Source organism: Microtus ochrogaster, chromosome 4 (assembly GCF_000317375.1).
Source record: "Microtus ochrogaster isolate Prairie Vole_2 chromosome 4, MicOch1.0, whole genome shotgun sequence".
NCBI classification, from domain to species: Eukaryota; Metazoa; Chordata; class Mammalia; order Rodentia; family Cricetidae; genus Microtus; species Microtus ochrogaster.
In genome coordinates, this window is record NC_022011.1 from 86,232,114 (window position 1) to 86,258,058 (window position 25,945).

Genomic DNA, 25,945 nt, shown 5'->3' on the forward strand with positions numbered 1-25,945 from the left:
GGGGAAAAAAGAAAATTAAACTCAAACAATTTGAATAATGGGAAAAGAAAAACATTTAAGTATGTCACAGGATATTCATGGGCGTAGAGAGAGCACACTTGTATGAAACATTTTCTGATTACCTTGGACAAGTAAGAACGCATGGCTTGACGTTTCCCCAGCTATGTTGATGGCCTTTACCATGATGCTGGCAGAGTCCTCTGCAGTCACATCCCTTATGACCAGCTCACAAACATTGTCTTCTGGCCAGTACCAGTAGATGCGGTCAGACCGCTCAATTTTCACACCGTTTCTGTACCACTCACATTCTGGGTCTGGTTTTCCCACAACTCTGACTCTAAAGTGGGCGTCAGATCCTTGGCCAACTGTCTGGCTTTGGATTCGTTCAAAGATTTTGGGTGCCTCCATGCTAGGGCTAAGTTCAATCCTCTCGGGTTTGAAAGTTGGAATAGTGATTTTGCCTTCTTCGGCGAGGGCTTTCTTCTCCTCTTCGGTTAATTCTTTGGTCCAGTGCAGCAGCTCATCTTTGGTTTTCTTGAGGAGTTCTTCATAAGATTCATCCTTCTTGCGAGACTTGAGCTCCACGGCCGTGATAGCCTCGTAGTACCCCTCCTCTGTCCTGCGCTTAAACTTACTGCGCAGTTCTTCGGACTCCTCGGGCACCTTCTCATGGGTGATCCTTTCCGCCCTCTTGAGTCTCACCACTTCTTTGGTTTCGCTGGTGTCGACGGGTCTGTCCACTTTTTGCACTTCAAACTGAAGCTTCCCTGGTTCATGGATGTGGAACTCTGGCTTTGGTTCAGGAGCTCGCCTGAGGACGGATCTGAAATCTTCCCTCTGCTGGATCTCAAGTTTTACTTTATGCTCTATCATGCCTTCAGGGTTTTCTGCCGTGACCCTGACTTCACCTGTATCGTAGGATTTGCAGTCCACGATATCCAGATAATGAATCCCATCATAGCGAACTCTGAATCGTTTGCTCTTGCGGATGAGCTGTCCATTGAGGTACCAGTTGACCTTGGGCTGAGGGTAGCCAGTGACTCGGCAGCGGAATCGGGCTGTCTCGCCTTCGAGCACCCTCACTGGCTCTGGGAACAAGACGATGTCTGGCTTTTGCTTTTCCTTCTGATCTGCGGTCACACCTGTAAGGGCGCCTTCGTGAGCCATCCTCTCTAGCTCTTCAATTTTCTGTAAGCCTTTCTTCCCCTCAGGTAACTGAGACTCTTCCACTAGACCTTTCTCATCTTTGACGATAAGTGTGGCAGACGTGTGATCGGTCCCGTATTTGTTAGTGGCTCTGCACGTGATCACACCACTGTCTCGAGAATAGGCAACTCCGTAATCAAGGCTGCAGTATCCGAATTCATTAATCATACGCAGCCTGTTGGCCGCCTCCAGCGGCTTTCCGTCATGGAGCCACTCGACCACCATTGTGGGGTCACCAATCGGCGTGAGTCTGCATTCAAAGTGGGCAGGTCCAAAGCGCTTCAGCCTGAGGGAACTGAGTTTCTTCTTGAAAAACGGTTTCTGCTGTTTCTCCTTGTCGTAGAGGTCCCCCTCTTCCCACTGCTCCTGGCCATATCTCAGATGGAGGGGCTCCAGTTCCGGGGCAGCAATCTCCTTTGCTTTGTACGTCCCTCGTGGGATGATCAATTTTCTTTCCGGTTCGGGTTCGGCAAACTCAACCTCAACATTGACTTTGCACCTTGTGGTGTCCCGGCCTGCCTTATTAATAGCAGTGGCTGTATACCAGGCAGAATCTTGGCTGATGGTGGAATCGATCTTCAGGGCAGCTTCTCCTTTGGTTCCTTCAATCCTGTTTTAAAACATGAAAACAAAACCATTAATATAGTGGCGGCACTTTCTGCTTACTTCACTGCTGGATTTTATAAGAAGTTTAATTTGACTATCTTTTCAAACAGACCTGATCCTCGGGTACTTATGAGGCACAATAATGTCACTGTTTTTCAGCCACACAATGTCAGGGTTGGGGTTACCCGTAGCTCTGACTTTCATTTCAAGCCTGGCACCTTCCTTTATGTTGACATTTTTCAGTTTTTCCACAAATGCTGGTTTGAGCTGGTGTTCCACCGCTGCAAGAGAAAAGCCACGATTTAGAGCAGCTGGGGGCGGGAGTGCCTGGTTGTGACCCCAAATGAAGAAACAGTTTGCTTTCGTTTTAATAAAAACTCTCGCTTTACCTTCCACAGTCAAAGTCACAGATATTGTAGATTTTCCTGCTCTGTTTTGGGCAACCACGGTCCATTCTCCAGAGTCACTGGGTGACGCGGGAACGATAATCAGCGACTGGGTTCCGTCTTCTTTAATGACAACTTTGTGTGTGTAATCGTTGACAATTTGCTCTCCTGTTACAAATAACCAAACACAAAATAGGTGGGGTTTTTTTTGCATAGTTGGAATACACATAAAAGTTTGTTTCTGTGTTCAGTGACTCATGGGTGAAGCTTTATCATGCTTACCATTGTGAAACCAGAATGTCTCTGGCATGGGTCTACCCACAACCTTTAAGTCAAATCTGGCAGTCTGTCCTTCTAAGCATTTGAAAGACGCAGGTTTTAACACAAAGACTGGCTTATACAGTCTCTCCAGTTGTGATTCATCTGTTTCCTCCAGTCTGCGTCCAGGGGACATCCGCGCAGGTGACATCCGTGCTGGGGACATTCGTGCAGGGGACATCGCAGGAGACATGCGTATGGGTGACCTGCTCACTGAACGCGGAGAGACAGACCTGGAAATTGAAGAAAACCATTATTTCATGAAGCATTCAGGAAGCACAGAAAAAGACTCTGTCTGTCTTAATTGGTGATGTTACTTTGGAATGTACTTCTGCATGTTTTAGAATTTACCCTAGACACACTAAACTCAAAGAGGAATATATTATTATTCCTAAAGTTGTGTTTTGGTTATGTTAAATCCATGTCACTCAACACACCCAGGTTCCCAGGCTCAAAATCTTAGGCAGTCCGTATTACCATCTTTTCATTTTACCTTTAACTAAATTAGTCATTACATGTTCATGATTAAATTACTAAACTATGTCAGCAACTGCTCATTGTTTGAGCCAAATAAATAAATGTAGAGAAATAGAAAATCTATTTTAATCTAAGAGGAAGAAAAATATAAAAATTGGATTTGCTAACAAACAATGCAAAATGCTACACTAATTATGTATTCACACTAGCTTGCATTTATAATGGGACTACTAGCCTGGATGAACTAAATTGATTTTTCAAAGTCTCTTGAAATCTCAGTGTTACCATTTTCAAAATAGCAATAACACCCACTCCAATGTAGGGTTGCTTTCTAAATTCAGGGTATCATTCATTAAGATCACACATTAAATGAACAGGCATTGTTGTTGCCTTAGATATATAGGAAAATAGTTTGCTATACTGATGAAGATTCTTCGTTCATCACCAGTGGTTGGCTTCTGTATCATTTCAGTCTTTAATTTTCATGTTAGTAATTCTCTACAGGGATGTTCGGTGTTCTAAAACCATTTGAATGCCACTTAACTCCGAGTAGACGTCTTACCTGATTCTGCTGACTGCTTCTGGTGTGGGTATGTAAGTTGGCGCGCTGAACGGTGCAGCAGGCTCCACATATAACTTCCCTGAGCAAATTGCATTTCCTTTAATATTGCTGGCGAATGCAGTATAGATGCCCTCATCTTCTGGGAGGACAACAGGAATACGCAGACTGGCTCTGCCATCCTGTAGGAAGTCCATTTGGTATCTTTCCCCTTGTCTGATGCGCTTGCCGTCTTTGTACCATGCAATCTGCAGAGAACATCATGTACGTGTGGATAAATTAGGATTAAACAAGCATGGTATAATTTCTTGATGTCTACCACAGTGTGGAGGCACACCCCACACACATTTTTATTTTACCTTGGGTAATGGGTATCCAGACATCTTGCAATGAAAAGTGACACCCATCCCCTCAAGAATTCTATAATTTTTTATTCTTATATCAAATCCTGACTCGATAGCTTCAGATTCGGAAATGTCAACTGCCATCCTTTCTTCGCCATCTTCCTCAAGAAGCTCTTCCAATGTAGTCTTTATGATTCTGTATTCTATTTCTTTAATAAGCCTCTCTTCAAAGGAAGAAATATGGAATTCCTATGTAGTAAAAAGATGACAGCTGTTAATCACATCCTCACAGGTATAAGTCCTCTAAGGATACATATTAGTTCCAGTGTTAAAGACTTATTGACATTTGTAACTGTGAGAAGAATCTAGAAGCTTTCTATCTTTGGTTTAATTTTAATCTACATAGACAGCATCTTTATGGCATGTTATAGAAAATTGTATTCCAAGAGTATGGGTTATTTGTGGGTGTTTGACACAGAGATAGAGAAAGCTTGGCATTATGGACTTGGTTATGTTAATATTTGCCTTTTTTGAATATGCAATCCCCATTTCTAAAGCCATATTTTTTTCACATATATATTCCCAACTCTCAAATTTCAAGTGCAATATATCATGAAGATCAGAGAACCTACAAATGGTTGAAGATGAATATATGAAAAATGGGAATTATGGGAGGAAAATGTGGTTTATGAACTGGTTTAGTTAGCCGTTATTGTTATACTTACTTGGTCTTCCACAAAAGTTCTGACCATCACAGTGTCTTTGGCCATTTTCTTCCTAATTAAGGCCTGTTCCTTTTCATACTCTTTTTCATAGTCAGAATATGCAAATCCAGGAGCTATTTCTCCCACTTTGGGTTCTTGAATAAATGTACTCATTTGTGTCTGGTAAAGCATTTCCTGCTGGGACTTCACCAGAGCCTCGTAATCAGCTGAGAGACAAGAACACAAGATAATTTTTGGTGCTCTTATCAGAAAACATTCATACCACTATCTAATCAGGCAGGCTACATCCAGGATAAATTAACCAAAGCCAGGTTTTCTGAATTTTTAATCATGAAAAATTGTTCTATAAATATGTATTAGATTCTATCTCAAAACCAAATGCCCATTAACGAGTTGCACCCTTGTGTACAGAATGTGATAGCAGCAGTCCATCCTGGGGGATTCGCCCGGAGGTCTTCCTCATTTGCTCTATTAATAATCCATTTGCCTGTCAGAGTTTTCTGTGCTTTATGTGCTAAATGAGGATAAGAAGGTAACTTCCTTCAAGGGGCCTGGAGCGGATCAAGTGAGGCAGAATGTGGATGGCCTGCCACAACTATGGAAAGCTACCGGAGACCAAAGGCGAGTCAAGAACACGACTTTTTTGGCATGAATGCTACAAGATTTTTCTTCTTTAAATCATGAACATTGATAAATCCTGACTTTTTGCTTTTCTATGAAATACTGGGGGCTCCAGCACTGAGCATGGTCCAAGTTTGCCAGGCCACACTACAAGGGAGGTGGAGGGCTCTGCTCTCTGGAAGCAAGGGGCGCATCCTCCAGTTTGCCAGTACCATGCCGTGTTGAGATATGCTAGCTGCCTGGACCTGTAAGGCACGTGGAGGTGGAATCCCCTACATCTTCCAGCAAACATAAAAAAAGAGTCCTTCACCAAAGAGAAACTACTGCCAGGGATCAGCAGTTTAGTCACAGTATGGCATCCTGGGCTTTGTGGTCTAAAACATTGTCTGTGGAGCTGAGGCTGAGAGGGATGGGGGCGACTATGAGGGCTGGGAAGCTGCAAGGTGTCTTCCTGCAGATACTCAGCCTCTCTCCTTCATTTCAATGCATGCTGGGCAGGGACAGCTCAGGACAGTCCTCACCTTCCTCGAGTAAGGAGGCAGACGCCGAAGTTTCCCCGTGCTTATTACGGATGACGATGGTGTACTCTCCAGCATCGTCCGCAAACGTCATAGAAATCACCAGCCTGCACTCTCCAGTTTGTTTGTTATAGCTCACTTTGTATCTTCATGGAAAGGAAGAAATGAAAACATCAGTCATAAACAACCCTCCTTAGAATAAAAAAGCTAAATTTGCTTGTGAACGGCTCTAGGATACAGAATTCATTGACAGGAGACCTGCATATACGTTCTACCAAGAAGTGAGGATAAATCTGTTGAAAACTGAGAAAATGCACAGGATTCTTAAAGGAGGATCAAAACTTCAAGCTTTTATGTCAAAGATGACTCAGGTAGGCACAGCAGCGTGCACTGATAGTCTCAGGATCATGGGAGGCTGAGGTACATAGGTTTGCTTGATCCTAGAACCTCAGACATGCCTGGGCAACACAGGAAACTTGCCACAATGAGATAGACAACAGAATCCAAGGCCACATAGAGAAATATTGACCTTCAGCATTTATGCTGGCAAGTGATGTGGGCATTGAACAATAGGTATTTTCTCCTAGTTCGTCATTTCTCTTTGTGAGTTATTTAAAGGTAAAAAGAATCAAGTCTATAAAGTCTAAATACCAGAGTATTTAGACCCTGGTACATTGTAGATCCAATTCATAAGAAATAACACCTAGGTGTTTACATTGCCCTTTAATTCAACTGCACAACTTTATTAGTACAGGTTTTCATGCATAACTAGCTTTCTCCATTACATAATCCCCATTTTTATTGTCAGGCAACTTAAATATAGTTTGCATTTATTGAACGTTCCCTCAAATATTTTCTGGGATTGGGTGTGTAAGACTTTCTCTTAAAACACTATCAGTTCAATAAGCTGGAATTGTAGAATATGTCTTCCCTCTCCTCTTCTTGCAAAGCTTTATTTCAAAAAAAAAAAAAGTCTCTCTGTGAAAGCCTGGGAATATAACATGGTAGAGTGCTTGTCTAGAAGCCTTATGTCAGTCTCTTGTACCAAAACTAATCCTTCAAACCATGGGAATATAAAGCACCTCAGCATAACTAATAAGGTTTAATTATTAGGGAATCTGCATTAAGGGGTTGAAGGGGAAGGCACGTTCTATTTCTCTTTAGGGTGTCTGAATATCCACATACTCTTTAAAATATCCACATAGCTGTACCCCACAGAGAGATATGCATACTCTCTAAAATATCCATATAGCTTTATATCTACATATCATCCCATAGAAATGCTATTATCAGCCATCAGAGTACCTGTATCCAGTGGTGAGAGGGACGCCAGACTTTTTCCAGTAGACATGGGGCTTTGGGTTGCCACCGATCTGGCATTCAAACACGATGCTCCCACCTTCCACCAGTTTCTGGACCACTGGCTTTGTTATGAAAAAAGGCGCAGCAGGCTCTCCAGGCACTGCCTGCTCCTCCGTGATGCTGGTGTCTGTCATGACCACGTCTCGTGACTCGACGAAGCTGGGAAGAGAATGTCATTCCTATTAGCTGCTAGGTAGCCATGGACCAGTAACTACAGGAAAGAAACCATGCGAAACCAGCATCTAAACTGGGGGAAGAATGGTTTACCGTCTCTCTTCTGTGGCAAATTTCTCCATCAGAGTTGTTTCCTTCTCAAACTCTTCCGACACTGGAAGACAAAAGGTGACATTGGCCTGAGCCTCTAGTCTGCTCCACACATGACCGCAGAGGCTGTCCACAGTTAGTGGACCCTGTAATCTATTCTGTAACTTCCACACAGGACAGAAACTGCTCCTGAAGGATGTGGCTACTGAAAGAGAGGACATGAATGGGGATGGACATGAGAATCAAGAAAGCCACCACCAACCTTGCACAGCAAGATAGCAGGACGTGCTGACGGTCCCAGCCTCGTTCACGGCACTGCATGTGAACCGTCCACTGTCTTCCGCAAAGGCTTCGCGGATCATGAGACGAGCGATTCCACTCTGGAAGGTTATCTGGAAATCAATGGAACTCTCGATCTGGTAGTCTTCTCTGTACCATGTCACTTTGGGAGATGGGTATCCAGAGATGTGGCACTCCAAGGTGACAGATTCACCTTCTACAACAGTCACATTTTTTAAGCCCTGAAAAGAGAAGAAAAAGGAACTAAAGAGGAATGCGCGCATTCATTAATCACCTCTCTAAATTAGGTCGAAGATATGGTTGGCGCTTGAACATTTCAATTGGCATCAGATGCCCTATGATGAGGACTCCTGAACAATCAGCACAGACTTGGAAACTAGAATATTCGCAATTTGAAATCAGTGCCAGGCATGTCCCTATCTCTCTAGAGGAATGACATTAATGCCACATAGCCAGGAGGTTTCTGTTATCTTCACGTTTCAATCCTAGAGAAGCTGTAAGGCTCAGCAGCCAACACCGTTTGTGGACACAGCTTTTCCACAGGATCCCTAACTGAAGCTGATCCTCCCATGCCCCGCCCACCAGGGTGCTGAGAAACTTCTGGGTTTTATGAACTGTTTTTGTACATTCCCCTGGTGGAAAGTCAAAGGCTCCAGAGGGCCCAGTTGCTCGTTACATCCCCTCAGTTCCTATAATGCTATACGTATATCAGGATCATTAAAAACAATCAGAAGGATGGTTACTGGGTGGAGGCCCCCTTTCCTGGCCAAACAGGCTACCCTGTGAAAGCCGGAGCTTGTCCCCCACTAAGGCACTTTCCTGAAAGTATGAGAAGTTGGCTTTTGCTAGCACATGTTGAAGGAGTTTGAGCACGGGTAAACAGGGGCCAAGGTGCCAATGTGTTTACTCACCGAGACTAAGGTGGGCGGAGTAACAGGGATTTCAGCAGGTGCAGGCACGCGGGCTGCTTCTGTTACCTACAGTTTTGAGAAAGGAGATTAAAAAACCGCCACAGAGTGAAGGGGAAGCTCATGAGCCAGCAGCCTGCACCAAGTAATAAAAGTATTTCTGCAAAAACCACCTCCCTTCCATAGCGTGCTTGATAAAATGGAGCGTGAGCACAGGAAGAGAGACGAACGCCCACGTGGCCCGTCGGCGACCCACCTTGGCGTCACGGCCACGCAGTACTTCGAAGTGTTCCTCACGAAGCGTGCTGCCAGTGATGCTCACCCCAACTTCCTTTTTCACCTCAATGCCAGCTTGACTCTTGTAAGTATCTGGCGCCGGCATGTCGGCGAAGGGGAACTGTGGCGAAGGGGTGGGCTCTGCCCTCACTCTCGTCTCTCCAGGCTTCACGGTGGGTGCCTTCACCGATTTGGTGATCTTCTGAGTAGAAGATGTGGCGGACAACTCCTTTTGTAACGTGGCGATAGCGGTACCAGCTATCGATGCCTGGCGGGAAGAGCGGTGAGATGGCATTGCAGAGCCGTGGTTATACGGGTCAATCAGAAATGCCCCGCACTGGTGTCTCAGTACCGGGCCTCACTCTATCTGCCCCCGTGTGTGGGCATCATAGACACATGAACCATGGCTGGCTCTAACGTATTTGATCAAGAAACTCTCTATGTGACCAAATACTTTCATTATTTCTCTTATAGTTAATGAAAAGGCAGAGGTCAGCCAATGTATAAAGCTAGTGGTTATTTGTGTTTAGCTAGAAAACTTCAAAACAGCCCCAGTAAAGAGTTGCATGAGGTGCCCCTTACTTTATGACTGTTCTAGAACTCAGTGAGGAATTTCCTTCACTCACTTCTGATGAACGCTACATTTGAAACCTGTATTGTAACAGGAAAGTCAGAATAAAATTTAGAACATCAATAAATTCTAATAAGTACTTTGTGGATGTCAGCCACAGGTCTACATGGAAGGTAAAAGCAGACATCAGGAACAGTATTTGGAAGGGCCCCTTATTGTTTCTATCCTGGGGTATGTGTGTGGTTTTTTGGTTTCAGTAGTAATTTGAGATGATTCCCAAACATGAGCATTCTACATTTGCTTATGATGCCTGGAGGACAGAGAAGGCAACTTCTTAACATAAAAACTCTAGTAATTAATATTGAGGATTGCTATGTGTCTCCCCGTGTGGCAGGGCTAATAAGAAACAGAAGCAGGACTCTAGACCAGGGCTGTGTCAATCCACAACCCAATTTAACTGTCATGTGATAATAACGAATGCTGCACTGGGAACCATTATAAAGGGAAACTTAAACTAATTTTTTTAATTGAACAATTTTAAGAATATTTTGAAATTGCCCATTTGATTGACAGCCAGAAGTCTATGTGACAGGTGAAAACAGTCTCCACTTTGCTGTATGAATCATGTGAATATTTGACTTGCCACTGTCTACTCTTATTAAAATCCATGCAGTTAGGTTACTGGACATGTCCCATAGCTTATAAGGCACCATATTACATAAACTACTACCATTTACAAAAAGACTAGCAACGCACTAATCAAGATGGGCAGTAGTATCGCATGACTTTTATCAAGCAATCAGAACTCAGTGGCAGGAAAATCTCTGAGCCTGAGGCCGGTCTACAAAGTAAGTTTCAGGAGAGTCAGGGCTACACAAAGAAACCCTGTTTCAAAAAGCAAAAATCAAATAAAAAGAAAAGAAAAAGAAAGACATATATTGGTCAAAGCAACTGAGTTTGAACCATCTTTGAAACAAGAGACAGAGAAGCCTGTCTTGGGGTTGGCTGGAAGATAACAACCTTTTCTTGACTTCACCCTAGAAGGCCTTTTCCAGAAGACAGGGTTCTGGTATCTGAGTCCACTGTGAACACTGGCACCTCACCAAAAAGGGACCCAATTGGCTACACTAAGATGCCGGCATCACAAGCAAGAACCTGTTCTTTTAGAGTTAACCATCTTTATTATGTTCCACATCTTACCTCATATCCGTGTTCTGTCTTAGGGACAGTAATTTTTGAAACGGTAAAGTGTGGGCTTGCTGTGCGGGGGCGTTTATCCACATGGACCAATCTTTCGGCTGATACATCTGTAGTTTTCTTGACCTATATGACATGAAACTCGGTGATGTCACCGTCCACCAGGTGCCCACAGCATGCGTCGCTGCCCCCCACCCTTCACGCACACACACAGTTAAATGCGGTAGCAGACTCACCTGTGATGATATGTGCATTCCCATTTGGTCAGTAGTTTTGATATGAGTCTCAGAAGGAGCCTGAATCACGACAGGCTTGACTGCTTTGGGGACAACGTGGATTTGGGGTTCGGAGGCTGGGCGCTGGGGCTGCTCGGGCACCTTTGTGGCAGAAATGTGTTCCTTGTAGCCATACTCTAATGTGGTCTGCTGGGTGTAGGATTCCTCTGTATGTGTGGGCTCTCTGGGTTCTCGTACCCGGGCCTGATCCACAGCAGCTACAACGGTAGCCACGGCTTCTGCCTTTTTCCCAACGCCCACCTGGAGACAAGGTTCCCAAGTTAACAGAAAGCGATGTCAAAAGTCATACCTGGACATCTCCTCCCAGGGACATTCTCCTGGGATTGCCCCCCAGGTTACTCAGAACAGACAAAGGTAAAGGCTGGGATAAGTACAGAGTACTCAGGTTATACAGAAAGGTTAATTGCTCGGAAACATAATTTGGCTCTTCCAAAAATTTATATTTCATTAATTAGAACATTGCAGAGACTCCTACTTATATATACTACCCGTAGCTGCTATATCCTAGACAGCAGACCACAGAGACACAAGACAGCACAGCACAATATAGATATAAAATCCTAAGGACGTTTTGAGTATTTCAAACAATTTCCCTAGGCTAGACAAACAATCAGCTAGCAACTGGGAAATAAGAACTTTGCAGCAGGTTGTCCTCATTGATTATTTTTATTATTTTGTCAATCATCTTAGTCTGGCGCTGACATGGCAACAGCAAAGATAAAAGCATCCTCAAATACTGTCATCCTCACATCCAGAAAAATCAATTGCTGTAGAGCGACAGGGTTGCATGCAAATGTGAGAGAAAATGAAAGCTCCCGATCTGAGAAGGAACGCCTGAATTTACTCGTGACTCACTGGGGATGAGCTGTGTTCGATCTACTAGAAAAACAGCTCTCTTAAGGCACACAAAGGAAAACATTGTGATTGAAATGAGAGCGTTATCATGTCTGGATTCAGGAGAACAACCTTTCACACTGAAGTTCAATTTGCTTTCGTCTTTGCTGGGAGTTAAAGCAAAGAGAGAGACAAATATTATTTTCCCCTTCCTACGAATCTGATTAATGTGAACGGGAACGCGATTTGCAAAGGCATTCTCATAAAGCAAGGGAAGCAGCTGACGAGGCATGCGTCTTAGTTCTGCGCAGCACCGGAAACGTTTTAAATGGTCACATGGCTGTGACCGTCCGATGCACTGTGGAAGTAAGACTAACCCTTACATTAGTCTTCAGTCTTTGCTTCTGCCATGACTCTGGTTTAATGTGCATCTGAAATGAGCTTCAAGTATAGAACCTAGATACCTTTAAAAAAGTAACCTCCGGACCATTCTTAAGGCCTAAACAAGGCCTATTAAAAGGTGGGACTGGGCCTTTTATAATCATAGGCTTTAGAGAGAATCTCTTCCTCAGAAGAATAAAACTCTAATCTGCTTTGGAAAGCTGCAAAGATCATCTCCCCTTCACGTCGCATTTTGGAAGGCGCCACATATATGTATGGGGCTCAGGTCAGCTAATTGTTTTTATCCGTAGTTTCTTTTATAAAAACACATGGGAAACTAGTTGATGCTACAGATGTTCCCACATGTTCGTCTTCAACAGAGACCGCTAATGCAAACACATCACTTGTCTGGATAAACCGAATTTCCGGCGCATCTCTTGGCACCTACTGAGCAGCTTGTGATATGAAGCAACCTATGGAAGTTTTAGCCTTATTCTAATGACAAGAAATCTGACTTAAGGTTTCAGTTGACCAGAAATCACACAACTGAGACAAGAAATATTGCCTCTAATTTTAAAACTATGCTCCAAAATCTTAATTATGGCAATATATTTCAAATCGTAAAAAAAATGTACCATATATATACATATATATATATAATCTATATACATATGCTGTTTGGTGGACAATTGCAAATGAATATTCAACTCTGGTAGCTGTTCTTAGTTCTTAGTAGACTTAAATATCCTTTTTATTCTTGGAGCCCAGATAAGAATGAACACAAATTGGATCAGGAGACCCCAATTTACACCAGTTAAATGTTGAGAATTAATTTAAGGAGAGTGTTACATAGCGTGGTCTCTTATAACTAGAGATGCTAACTGTGCCTCTGGAGGACTCAGTCCAAGTCTAATAATCTCTCACGTTTTGTTGACAAGCAAAGCCATTAGGTGGAGCACAGGGAGCACACCGGCTCGTGACAGATGAGACGTCATACGAGCTGATGACGGGAAGAGACAACACAGTTCACCTCCACGCCACAACTTTCAGCTCTTCTTGCAAATATATTTGTTCTTGCTTAATGGCCAGTCCTTCTGCAGTCCTTGACCGTGTAGCTGGATCAGTAGGCTTTACAGTGGCCACTAGCAACTTAGACAGGGACATTTATCATCTCATCTTCCACTCTTAGCTACCATCCCACAACAAAACCAAGACGGACACATTTACGTGAATGGGGACAGAAATGAAATTCAACCATAATTCTTGAAATATGACTTATGGTAAACTTTGCTGCATATGAAACTTCCAGAAGGCAGATGTGCCTTTAAATATTAGACTTAGATAAAAGTTTGAATGTTATCTTAAATCTCGTCTTAGAAAAAAATTAATTGAAGGTCTTGTGATAGAAATTGACACTGGGGGAAACATAAACAAGACACAAACTGAAAACTTTAGTGGCCATTTCCCAATAGAGAATAAACTTGGGTGGATAGCGTATTTATAGAGAATTATAGCTATGGGAGATAGTTTAATTCATGAGATTTGTATAGCTGCAAATAGATGAGGTAAACTTTTCATAGCTTATATAGAACTGTCCTGGTCGGGTATCTCTTTCTCCGGATTTCTCAATACTGCAGCGTGTGCAGTTTCAGTGGAAGCTGTGACAGCAGGCTCTATAGCTTTCTGTTTCTTTCCTCTGATAGTTACCGGGTGAAAAAATGTTAAAGTTTCACATGAAAAAATTATAGGTACCAAAATAAATCCTTAGATTGTGGCATAATGCACTGAATTCATGACTCCTCAACACACACAGAGAGAGAGACACACATACACATCCTTCGCTGTCAGACTCATCATGACTGGTATACAACAATTTTTTTATGTTCATTGAGTCTCTTAAAATTAACACTCACACAATTTCAGTCACTAACTTGTGGAGGATTTCTAGGTGTTAACAATAAAGAGTTGAAAACAATGATAAAACAAACTGGAAAAGAAATAGGTTGCAATGCGCACAACGATAAATAACTTCACTTTTTAGTTTCAAATTGTTCAATTATCTAAAAATAAATGTGGTTAATAGTGTCTCCTACACAGGAAGGTTGATGTTTGGTATTAATGTGTTATGATGGGGGTTGCACATGAGGTGGGGGATTAATAGATTATCGTGGATTCCACACTGGGATAACACAGTCACCTTTCCATGGGTAACTTGGATGTGTTCTTGTCTAGTTGCCATGGCTTCTCTAGATCTCAGAACTGTTTCTTGTTCTTTGGCTTTAGCAGTAGCAACTGCTATTGTAGACAAGGCAGTTTTTTCAGCTTCCTTTTTCATCTGATTATTTTGGTAAAAGCAAAATTTAAGTCGTATGGGCTTCAGACACTCAGAGAATGACCCCCCCCCCCGACACACACACAAATTCACACACTCCATTCCCCTGCTAGTGGGATGCAAAGATAAACTCACTCAGAGTTAAATACTCACATAGCAGTGCTTACATTGAAAGACGGAGAATCACAGAACTTAGCAATGTTATCTGCAAAATGATTTCTAGATGCTTCCCTATACTGCTCTTAGAAATTAAATTAAAATGCCAATGCTCATGCGAATAATAACAATTAACAAAACGAATGACAGGTGTTACAGGTGCGTGAATATCAATATGAAGGAAAAGTTAATGGTACTCAGTTGCATATTTACTATTTTCAGTTATGAACTTAAAAAGAAAACAGATTAATAATTCATACTATGCAATAGTTAATGTTTTACTAGAGATTAACTTAGATGTTTTCCCATCTCAAATATCTGCAATCACCTTCTCCTGAGTTATTTGGACTTGATCTCTTTTGGTAGTGATGGCTTCTCTAGTTCTTGATACTAAATCTTGCTCTTTCATCTTGGGCGTGGCAACTATGACTTTGGGTACCACTGTTTTCCTAGTTTCCTTCATCATCTGGTCATAGGATTTCAAGAGAAAGGTAAGACAATGTCCATAAATTTCATGAGCCTCTAATAAGAAAACCTAACTAGAAAAGAGGCAGAGATTTTCCTATTGCTCCTAGAACTTCATTACACATTACTGCATGGTCTTGATCATTCATAGTGTTTCATTGGCAAGAATGCCAAAACAGCATGACTACAAGGAAGAATGCATTAGGAAGAAAAGACTAAGTTATGCTCCTTCTTTTTGTAACATTGTGCCTATTTTAATCTACTCGAAGTTCCACTTAGAGACTTAAACCATGCATACTTTTGCCTTGAATACTGGGGTCTAGATCCATAGGAAGCCACTGGGATGAATGATAGTCTATTAGTAGCAATCTAAAGAAAGGGTGAGAGTTAGGAATGACAGTGACCGTGAAAGCCAGATGGGCGGTGAAGGTTCGTGCGGTTGTGAAGACAAACAGTGATGATCAAGAGCCGTGATGAAAATGTGGGTGACTTGTGAGTGACAGGACACATGAGTGTCTTTCACACCAGCAAGAAGTCATCACCTGTTTGTGAGCGAGGTGCATTTGACCTTGCTGTATGGCAGTTTCTTCTTGAACGCCCACAGCTGTCTCTAGTTTTGTGGACTTGGCAGTGGCAACCACCACCATGGATGCAGCAATTTTCTCGGCTTCCTGTCTTATCTGATTTTGTAAAGTAAAATAAAGTTCAAAGAAATGGTAAGATGGCTAGGCCACATTCAGAATATTGAAGGCTTAGTGACGAGGTGTTTTCCTAGGAATGAACTTCTCTACCATGTTGTCCCTTAATACACTGTGCCAGGACGTGATGTCTTTGGGCTATGCTGACATGTTAAGAACAGGTGCTGCTGATTGGCTGAAAAACGCCACTGACTGAACTCATCAATCTGCAATGTTACAATGGCCATAGGGATTCCTATGTTCAAAATACTGCCTAGCATGATTCCTGGGTCACTAGAAGGCTCTTTTATCCTGAAGATGAGGTGAGCAACACCTGGGCAGCTGACTCTGGTTAACCCTTTAGATGACAATGATCTCAAATGGACTTTAAGGAAAGTAGCTCTTGGATTAGCCAACAGCTGCTAGAAGAGAATGGGTCAAAGAACTTGAAATATAAACCCATCCCTTAAAGTTTGGTGACAAAGGGGAGAAAAATAGACTTCGGTGACATCAAATTTGTCTTCCCGTTTCCTATATCTTTACTTCCCAGGAATTATGGGCACTGTCTTCTCTAAAGTCCAACATTTCTCTTGCTGCTCAGTTAGAGTGTTTGGGACGCAGGTATGTGCTTGTGTGCCAGCAGGTGCATGCAGGCGTGTACCCCACCACTGCACGAAGGCTGAAGGTCCCAATCTGAGTGACAAAGGGCTCAGGCTATGTGTCCAAAACTGACAGGCTAGTAGCTAGTGGGCAGAAACGAGGTGTATATTCTGTTGATCTATGATCTCTTAGAAAGCTTAAGGATGTACCTCCCGAACTCTTCAAGGAGAGTTTGCACGAACTGGCCGTGCAGGCACAAAACAGTACACAGAAAACAATTCCCACCAGGGAGAGGTTTCGACTCTAGACACAGGCAGACAGGAGGAGGGAAAGAGAGAGCAGAGATTCGGGTCTGAAGCTCTGGGCTAAGGTGCATGCAGCTGGTCGGAAACGGGCCGTTTGTAAAACCCACAAAGCCAGACTTACTGTTTCTTGAGTTATTTGCTTTTGCTCTTGTTTCAGGGTCATTTCTCCTGTGATTCTAGTTTCTTGCTCTTTGGCTTTGGTTGCGGAGATCACTACCTTTGGTACAAATGCTTTTTCAGTTTCTTTTCTTATCTGTAATCAATGATATAAAAAACAGAATCTCATTGTTTCCCAGTCTCCAATGTGGCTATCACCATATTAAATGCGACAACGTAGGAATCTGGAGGTGTGAAGTTCCCTTTCTGGAGATATCATTAATTGAATCATCATATCTTAATTAATAAGAACACATTTGTTCTCTCTCTGAACTCTATACACAGTAAGTCTCTTTAGAGGAAAGGGATCGCTGGATTCAAGACTGCTTGTTTTGTAGACAGTTGTAATTTACCTTAACAAGATTTGTGCCCTCCATAGATGGTTATAGGTAATTTAATTAGGTGCTAATTTTGTTGTCTGAAAGTAATTTTAGAGCTCAGAATATGACTACGGAAGTCACAAGAAGTAATTTTGCCTGGCTCTTTATTTTAATATGAGAATCCAAGAATAATTTACACTCGTCTGCCTTTCTATTATATTTTGTTTTGCACGTTTCTAAATATGATAACTGTTTTGAATATCAAGGCTTATCTAAAATTGAGACACAATGGGACGGTATGTTTGGCATCTATCTTTGGCAGAGTCTTGCTCAAATCCTAAGCCACAGAGGATGCTTTGCTTCCACCTGATGTCCAAGGAGTGAGTTGATCCCATCCTCGGGTATCTTAGCGCTGAAACTCACACCACAGGGCAAAAAGGGATTGGAGAATTTATCCTCTCAAACCATCCCGCAGACATTTGGCTCCACTAGCCAAGAGTCTTATCAAGAAACCGTCTCTCATCTGTCCCCAGATGCTTCTAATCCTGTCTCTGACCATTTGACTTACTATATATCATGCTGTGCATCTCATATGAAACCCATGTGCATAATGTCCAAGGATCAGCCAGCAGTGCTAAGCTTTTAAAATAGCATACTCAGATTTCCTGTCCATCCTCCCTTGATCCTACCTAACACAGCGCCTAGGTCATCTTTTTGGTTTTAACTCTGCTTGTTCCCCTAGACACAGCTGCATAGTTAAACCTATGATTGGTGTAGATGACTATTAAGTTAGATGAGACAGGCTTTCATTTTATTTCAAATATGAATGCTCAGAGATGCTAAGGGGTGTTGGTATCAAGTGCTCAGGAATAGACATAGATGCTATGAGGATGTCACCTATGGGAAACCAGACACCTGGCCCTAGAATTAACTGGTTTCAGAGTTACAAACAAACAAACGATATCATCTGTATCGACACCACGGGGGCACCGCAAGTCAAAAACCACCTTCACCTGCTCCTGAGTTATGTGCGTCTGCTCCTGTTTTGCTGTAATCACTTCTCTGGTTCTTGATTTTAATTCCTGTTCCTTGGCTTTATCGGCGGCAACTATAGCCTTGGCTACTGCAGTCTTTTCTGCCTCTTTTCTCATCTGATTTTCATAAAAGAAAGAAGGGAAACATTCAGTACCCATCACCCAGAAGCTTCCACTAATCCATCAGGACTCTGGTCAGCCCCCCCCCCCCAAATTCCCAACCTCCCCCAACTTCTCCACACATAGGGACAAAAGCTAGAGGCTTTTAGACTGTAACAATGTCTACTTAAATATGAGGGGGATGTGACCCTGGATTTATATTCCTTTCTAGCTGATAATCAAATGTCACATTTGTTCTGAGGAAAGTAAAAGCCAGGGTCCTTCGGGCGAAGCTTAGAGAAATCTATGTCTGCCCTAAAACAGTAGTTTCCACTCCTAGCTCAGGTAGGAACTGAACCCAGACTTTGACCCGCCTTTTGTCCCTGTCTACCGGCCTCTAGCAGTCCCTGGACGTCTTACAAACAGTAGTTAACTTCAGCTTGCCACACACAGCCCAGGCATTTCTTCTAACCCGGTCTGCTCCTGTGATATTTACAGCTTGCAGGCATTTGATATTTCTGGCCACCTTTTCCTCGGGCAGCTCTAAAAGCCTGGGCCATGCTGGGCGGCCTGTGGCCTTCAACGGGATTGGAAAGCCCAATTACCGAAAGCAGAACGGAGCCCACTCGGATGCGCTTGCGCACCCCGCCACCACGGCCCTGCGCGTAGCGTACCTGTTCTTGAGCAGCTTGTATATGCACAGCAGTCATGGAAGTCCTCTGAGCAGTTTGCTCTACAGCACTGATGACTGGTTCTCTCACTCTGGCCATATCAACGGCAGCAACAACAGTTGCCACAGCTGCGCTCTTGTCCGCCTCTTGTTTCACCTGCATTGCCAATCAACACGTGCAAGGCTTTTAAAACCGCGGTCCTCCACCCTCCGGATGCTCCTGCCCCTTAATACAGTTCCTCATGTTGTGGCGACCCCCCAACCGTAAAATTATTGTCTGCTATTTCATGACTGATTTTGCTACTGTTATGAATCAAAATCTAGATAATTTTGGAGATAGAGGTCAGTCAAAGGGGTTGTAACCCATGGCTTGAGTACCATTGTTTTAAAACGACAAATTAGTAGAAAATTTATGAAAACTGAACTATGAGAAGAAGCAAAATATATTCATACATAATTGTCATTACTACCTACAACATTAAAACCCATCCTTTATGCAAGCCTCACAGACTAGTCTTTGACTCAGTTAAAGGTGCCAACCAAACCTGATCGGCCATATTGGCTATAGTTTTAGGCTCCTATGCGTTTCCTCTCTAACCCATCTGGACTGCTCCATGCCTGGAATTGGGTCAGAGCAACCAGAAGGCAAACTGGAAAAAGCAAAGAGTTTCTGACTGTACCTCTTTAGTCCCCGTAGTGACAGCTCCTGCTGTGAATGAAGAGCTGGCCGACACGCTGGCTGCAGCGCCTGCCGCTCCACTGATGGTCACTTGCTCTTGGACACCGTATCTCCCTTCCCATCGTTCTTCTCTTCTGATCTGGGTCGAGCTTGTCATTGTCGTTTCTCTCATCTCAGCCTCAGTTGAGGAGGCCACATAGCCCTCTTGCTTCCAAGGCGGAGGCACCTCAGGGCCTGTGGCCACGGCAGTTGTCTGAGTCTTGCGGATGAGCAGTGGTGACTTCACAGATCTGATAGGGGAAGTGGAGATCCTCCCTGCTGGGGACACAGACCTGGAAACCAAACAACAAAGGTCAGAGCCTGGGTGCAAGGCACTACAGTAGGCATGGTGGGATTTGGAGAGCAGATGAAACTCTGGTGGTGCTTCAAGGCAGGGTGTCAAATGTGCGCCCCCCACAGGCTGTCTGGAGGGTACACATCACACCTGAAAGTAATTCGTTTTAAATCTCAATAAACCCCGTGTTTATCGGCAGTAACCCCGGAAGGGAATCAGATTTAATTCTAAGTACGCTAGAGATCTGTGTGCCCTGTCTCACCTTCTTACATTAGAAAAGATAAAATAAAAAAATAAAAACAAGGCGGTGAAAGGGAGCGTCCTCCAAACACGGCCACAGAAAGGACAGGGTGTGCCCAGCTCCAGCTGGGGAGAGGAGAAGGTGTGCTGGTGTTATTCGGTTTTGGTAACTAAATGCTTTTGTCACTCCTGGCTAAACAAGCCATGTTTCTCCCTCCCTCTGCCCTCCCCCTCCTTGTCCCCTTCTTCCCTTATCTCAACCACATCATTATCCAGGCCACGGAGAGCCTTGCACAGTCATTTGGGGAACCGGCTGTGCCATGTGTGCAGCGTGGGACTGCTGGTCTAACCAAAAGTGTTTGTGGGTCACTCATTTTAACTCCCCAGAGTTTATTTCTACCCTCACCTTCATATTGTTACACCGAGAACTTCCTTTACGTAATATTAAAGTTAACTTGTAAATCAGCTGCTCTGAAACCTCGTTATTAATTGATAAAGTATCTTTTTCCAAAATAGTTATCACTGTCTGTTTTTATTATATACATCTGAAGCGCAAATATCATCTACCAAAGGGAATGGGTATTAAATCCTAACAGTGATAGTACAAAAAGCCAGCTTATTATCACACCAGTCACTCTAGGTACAGATCAGCTATCTGAAGATAATGTTTTTTTTTTTTTTCCAAAATTAATTAGCAATTCCTTTGTTTGTTCCATTTTACCTCTTGGTGGCAGTATTGCTTCACAGATTCTATGCACGGGGCCATGTTTATCAATGCATTCTGGCACTTGAATAGGGTATTTAGTTTACATCAATCATAAAACAATTCTCCCAATTACGCTGAGCGACCAGTGACATTTTCTCTAAAATGCAGAATAACTTTGCAGAATATTGCATCAACCGGTTTCAGGAAGAAACATTTAGTCATTTTCTCGTTACAGGCTGTGTGTGTGAACAGGAACAATTTGTATTTTGGAAAAGACATTGAAATCAAGCTGAAGGGAGGTCTAACCAGTATGGATCCGCAGTGAAAAGAAATGGCCTTGGAACGGATAACAAAGACCAGGCTAGAATGGTGTGGGGTCCACACCAATGGAAGGAAAGCAAAGAAACAGGAGCTTCCTAGTTTGGACTTGCTTTGTTCTTGCTGCTCCTAGCCCAGTGGGATTAATTTAAAAAGAGCTTGAGACATGATTAGCATGACGTGAGTGATTAACAGCAGGCTTCAGGTAAGCCCATAACTGAGAAAATCAATGTAATTTGAGCCATTACCGGAAAATGCTTATTTCTGCACTTGCAATAAAAAAAAAATAATCACTTGGTCACAGCTGGCTACAATGTGCCTCGTCCAGTAAAATATGCTTGCTTTATCTACAACAAAAATCAAAATTAAGCCGTGGGACATTTTGGAAGGAGTCTATTTGGGATAACCATTATTTTCTTCACAAGCTGGCATTTATATTTTGTAATTATTTTAAAGCAAATTTTGCAGACTAACTAACTGGATCCCTACTAAGAAACTCCCAGAAGGCTAAGATGGCCACTGTGTTCCAGGGGGTGGTCAGGAAATGTCTGTAATTCTACATGACCCTCAGGCTTGAGTTGGAAAGAGAGAAAGGTTGTTATGTCTCAGAGATTTTGTTTGGCTTGTGTTGTGAGTGACTTCATGTATGCAAACCTGCAGACAGCTGAGATTAAACACATAAAAACATGAGGGATCTCTTTATTAAACTGAGCTTTTTGTAAGTTTTTGTGTTAGTTCTGGTGAAGTAGCTTCAGTTACTTTCAAGTGACCAACATAAAACTAGAAGATCCCCACCATGTCGTAGTATATTAATCGGACATCCCCATCAATCCCCACACTTTAAAGTGTGTTCTGCAGGGTTGATTTTCCCTTTTCAGGTGGAGCACTTAAATACATCTGGTAGGTAGCACTCTCCCCATTTCCTGTTCTTTGTTCTCAGTCCCTCTTAACTTCCCAGGATTCATGATGTAGCTACTTGTTGATGTTCTTTATGGTCCTTCCCAGCAGCAACAAGGGAGCGTTTTCAGAAAGGAGCGGGTCATTTTTTTTCTCTCATGTAACTGCACTATCTAGTCTAACAATGATCTGCCTTTTCACTATAGAGATGTTTTCATTTTTATTGTGGCTCTGCAAATCTATTTTTAAAAGTTCTCCCCATAAACATTTCTTCTCTCCCCCCCCTTTTTTTTTAGCACAAGCACATTTATTTATCTGTGTGCATGTTTATGTGCATGTACATGTGTGTTTGTACACAGTGTCGGGGTGGGTACAAGCATGCCATGGGAGGGTAGAAGACAGTTTCTGGGATTCAGCTTTTTCTGAATCCCAATGCAGTCCCAAGGAGCGAACTCAGGTGGCCAAGGTTGAGGGTGAGTGCCTATGCCCATCAAACCATCTGGCCAGTTTCTCGTTAATTTTTTAATTTAACACTTTAATCAACATGCCACTTGTTTTGTAAGTGATATGAGGCAGAAGCCCGGGTTTGCTTTTCTTCCACACAGACATCTAATTAGAACAGTCTTATGTGTGAATACTGTTGTCCTTGATTAAAAACACAATTTCCCTGTATATATAGATCTATTTCTGTACCCTCTAGTCTGTGCCCTGAATATGGAATTCTGGTTACTCCTCCTTTTCCACTGCTGGGTCAAACACAAATCCTCCCCCAAGCCAGCAAGCATTCTTCCATGAGGCTAGACCTAATACCATCATATTATTTTCATAATAGAAACTTTACAGCGAACTTGGATTTTTTTTTAGGTCAACTATCTCATTAATTCCACTTTATTTTAGCAAGGGGACGTGATCTATATGGGATTTTTTTTTACTTCATTTGAATTGATTAAAATACACCTTGTGCGTGCTCAAATTTTGTAGTTTCCAGCTCATCATATTAAAAACCTCATTTTTAAACTAACTTGCAAAGTCTCAGATGCGGTGGGTAATTTGCATTTGATTGTATAATTTCTGAACACTGATGATACAGGCTCGCCTTGCAAACTCTCTACATTTTAGCTGAGAGTAGAAATCCACTTTATGTTTCCGATAGACTAACATGGAAAATATTTAGAAGGTTTTGCTTATTATTTGAGAGTATAAGTGTCTGAATAATGATTTTCTGTTTTCAAGGGACACCTTCAAGTAATGAGCTCATTGATTCCTTCCAAAGGCTTCAAATCATTCCGGCTGCAAGTCCCTTTATTTCACAGAGGACACAACAAAGACCTTGGGGAAGCCTCATAACTTCTCTAGCTCTAGTTTCTGACCTAACACTATTGGGAATCACGTTTCTTCAGGGTTGTGAATATTCAATGAGATAACGCACGAGGAAGTGGACACCGAGGGGGTAAACACATATTGTAGGCATTGTTATATTATTATAACTAGTGCCCCAAATCAAAGCGCAAGCAAGTAGTCTGGGTGATTGATCGGCTTTGGAGAGATTTAATTCTCACGTTTCATCATTCGTACCTCCCTGTTATAGTTTGCCTCCAAAAGTGTGTATTCGTTGAACAGACTGTGAATAAGAATTCAGAGCCTGAGTTTATATCCATCTTCAATTAACCCATGGAAGATGAGGGGGATAAGGATCACATGACGGGACTTCTTGGTCTCTTTGTATAATATTTTTTTTAAAAACTCCATGAGCTTCTAAGAGAGGGTTTACCTGACCGGCGATGGGGTCGGCGCCCGCACGTGTCTGACCGGCGACGGGGAGTGTCTTATTGGTGATGGGGACTGCTGTCGGGCCAGCTGTGCCTTGGCAGCAATGGAAGGTGGCGTTGGAGATCTTGACTTGGGTTTGGGGGGTATCCTGGGAGGTGTCTTGTGTGGCAGCTGTCCGGTGGCACCATCTATAACCATCTCAACTGTTGCAATTGATCTGGCATCAAAGTGGGCTTCAATTTTCTGAAAGCAATGAAGACAGCGGTCACGGTGAGTGAGAAACGCCAGGGAAGCAGCAACCCGGAAGGCTGGGGGCCGCTCTATAGGAAAATTACCTTTTCAATCCGGGTTTGTCTTGTTTCTGAAATCTGAGCAGTCGAAACGATTGTCTTTGTCTTTTTAGCGGGTACTACTTCTTCCCCTGTGGAAACAGAAAGACGTGTGTTTCAGGTGGGAAAAACCAGGGTTCTTAGCACAATTTCCTGTGTGTGATAGCGGGGAAACTGTAGCAGGCTGTGGCTTTCGTGTGAATATAAATTAGATTTAAAGATAGAAAACATGTCATTAGAAAGTAATGTCCTTAGATTACTTATTTAAATATCCCATTGTTTACCCACAACATGGAGATGGACATCACTTAATTGATTTGTGCTCTGTTTCTCATCCTGGGTAAATGGCTGCAGTGGGCTTCAACACTGAACTCTTGCCTAGAACTCTAGAGGCCTTCTTCTCCCTGGGGGGGGGGGGACTGGAAGGGGTGGGGGGTAGGGCGGTGAATAAAAAGGTAGCTTTGATCTTAGCTCCTGCTTGCATCCAGGGACTGCGGCCTGGGGGAGGCAGGCGGATCCCTGGTCCCACAGGCTTCCATCCTACCCTTTTCCTCCTGAACCTTGACCACCTACCTTGAACCAGCAGTTCTGCGGTGGAAGTGGCCCTTCCAACGCTGTTGGTGGCATTTACGGAATAGGTCCCGGAGTCTTCAGGATATGCTTCGGCAATCAGTAAGCTGTAGAGGTCGCCTTCTTGAGAAATTTGGAAATCAAGGGAGCTCTGGATTTCGGCTCCGTCCCGGTAGAACTTCACCACAGGTGTAGGGATTCCAGTCACTCTCACTTGGAGCTGCACTTGGCTCCCCTGTCTCACAGTCATGCTCTGCAGCCGTTGAGCGAAGTTGGGTGGCGCTGTCTCCGCTGCCAAGGGCAGAGAAGGGAATCAGGCCCAGGAGTCGGGGTGCTCCCAACAAGGTATTTTTAAACGATTACAGCCCTGAGCCCCAAAGCAGAGAATGACTCCCCAATCCAGCCAACATCCTTGACTGTCCTTGAACCCAGTTCCCCCAGGCGGGTGGCAGCTAGAATGCAGCAGGAACGGAAGGCTGCCTGCCAGTATTCACTGTAGTTGCTTTGCTGTCCTTAGCTACTGTATTTGGTTTTTAAAATGTTTTATTAATATCTATGTGCATGTGAATGAGATTATGTGTACCACACGTGTGCAGGTGCCCAAAGAGACCATCAGAGGACATTAGGGTCCCTCGAACTGAAGTTACAGGTAGTTATGAGCCAGCATGTGGGTGCTGGAAGCCAGGCCCTGATCCTCTGTAAGACCAGTAAACCTCTTAATTGAGAAACTAAATATTTTACCAAAAAGTCTAGATGTTGCTGTACTATTGTAGACCTTCCTGGGACTGCCAAATGCTTGAATCCTGCCTCTTGCTAACATGCTAAGACAGTTTAGGAAACTGCCAAAATTTCACTGAAGCGAATTCCAGTGGTTGGCAGAGCAAGTGCAGCCACGACTTTCTCAATCATTGAAGTTTAACTTTATCCTAGCAATCCCTCCTACCAGAGTGCTATTAAAAGGACCAAAATATTTACTTGCATTTAAAATGCCAGCCCCAACAGTGGCAGGCTTTCATGCAGAAAGGAAGGTGTCCTCCTTGGTTCATTATATTAAAAGAAAATTTTCCCCTTTAGTTTTTTTTTTAGTTGTTTGGCAATTCCACAATTTTTACAATGAGTCTCAGCTTTGTTTAACCTAT

General features: G+C 43.1%; 1 protein-coding gene across 2 annotated transcripts in view; it reads right to left on the reverse strand.

Annotated features, from left to right (window-relative positions):
* Ttn (titin) overlaps positions 1-25,945 on the reverse strand; it is a 270,353-nt gene that overhangs the window by 238,829 nt on the left and 5,579 nt on the right. For both annotated transcript variants that reach the window (XM_013345840.2, XM_013345841.1), the window contains 25 exons: positions 24,810-25,097; positions 24,243-24,328; positions 23,909-24,150; positions 19,644-19,974; positions 18,968-19,120; positions 18,174-18,311; positions 16,806-16,937; positions 15,645-15,782; positions 14,966-15,103; positions 14,347-14,484; positions 10,875-11,174; positions 10,642-10,764; positions 8,851-9,138; positions 8,598-8,663; positions 7,649-7,907; positions 7,390-7,450; positions 7,066-7,281; positions 5,764-5,906; positions 4,622-4,827; positions 3,912-4,145; positions 3,556-3,800; positions 2,481-2,749; positions 2,202-2,366; positions 1,925-2,093; positions 123-1,816 (listed from right to left, as the gene is read on the reverse strand). In XM_013345840.2, the coding sequence (XP_013201294.1) occupies positions 123-1,816; positions 1,925-2,093; positions 2,202-2,366; positions 2,481-2,749; positions 3,556-3,800; positions 3,912-4,145; positions 4,622-4,827; positions 5,764-5,906; positions 7,066-7,281; positions 7,390-7,450; positions 7,649-7,907; positions 8,598-8,663; positions 8,851-9,138; positions 10,642-10,764; positions 10,875-11,174; positions 14,347-14,484; positions 14,966-15,103; positions 15,645-15,782; positions 16,806-16,937; positions 18,174-18,311; positions 18,968-19,120; positions 19,644-19,974; positions 23,909-24,150; positions 24,243-24,328; positions 24,810-25,097 (6,222 nt within the window). The remainder of the gene's footprint in view (positions 1-122; positions 1,817-1,924; positions 2,094-2,201; positions 2,367-2,480; positions 2,750-3,555; positions 3,801-3,911; positions 4,146-4,621; positions 4,828-5,763; positions 5,907-7,065; positions 7,282-7,389; positions 7,451-7,648; positions 7,908-8,597; positions 8,664-8,850; positions 9,139-10,641; positions 10,765-10,874; positions 11,175-14,346; positions 14,485-14,965; positions 15,104-15,644; positions 15,783-16,805; positions 16,938-18,173; positions 18,312-18,967; positions 19,121-19,643; positions 19,975-23,908; positions 24,151-24,242; positions 24,329-24,809; positions 25,098-25,945) is intronic.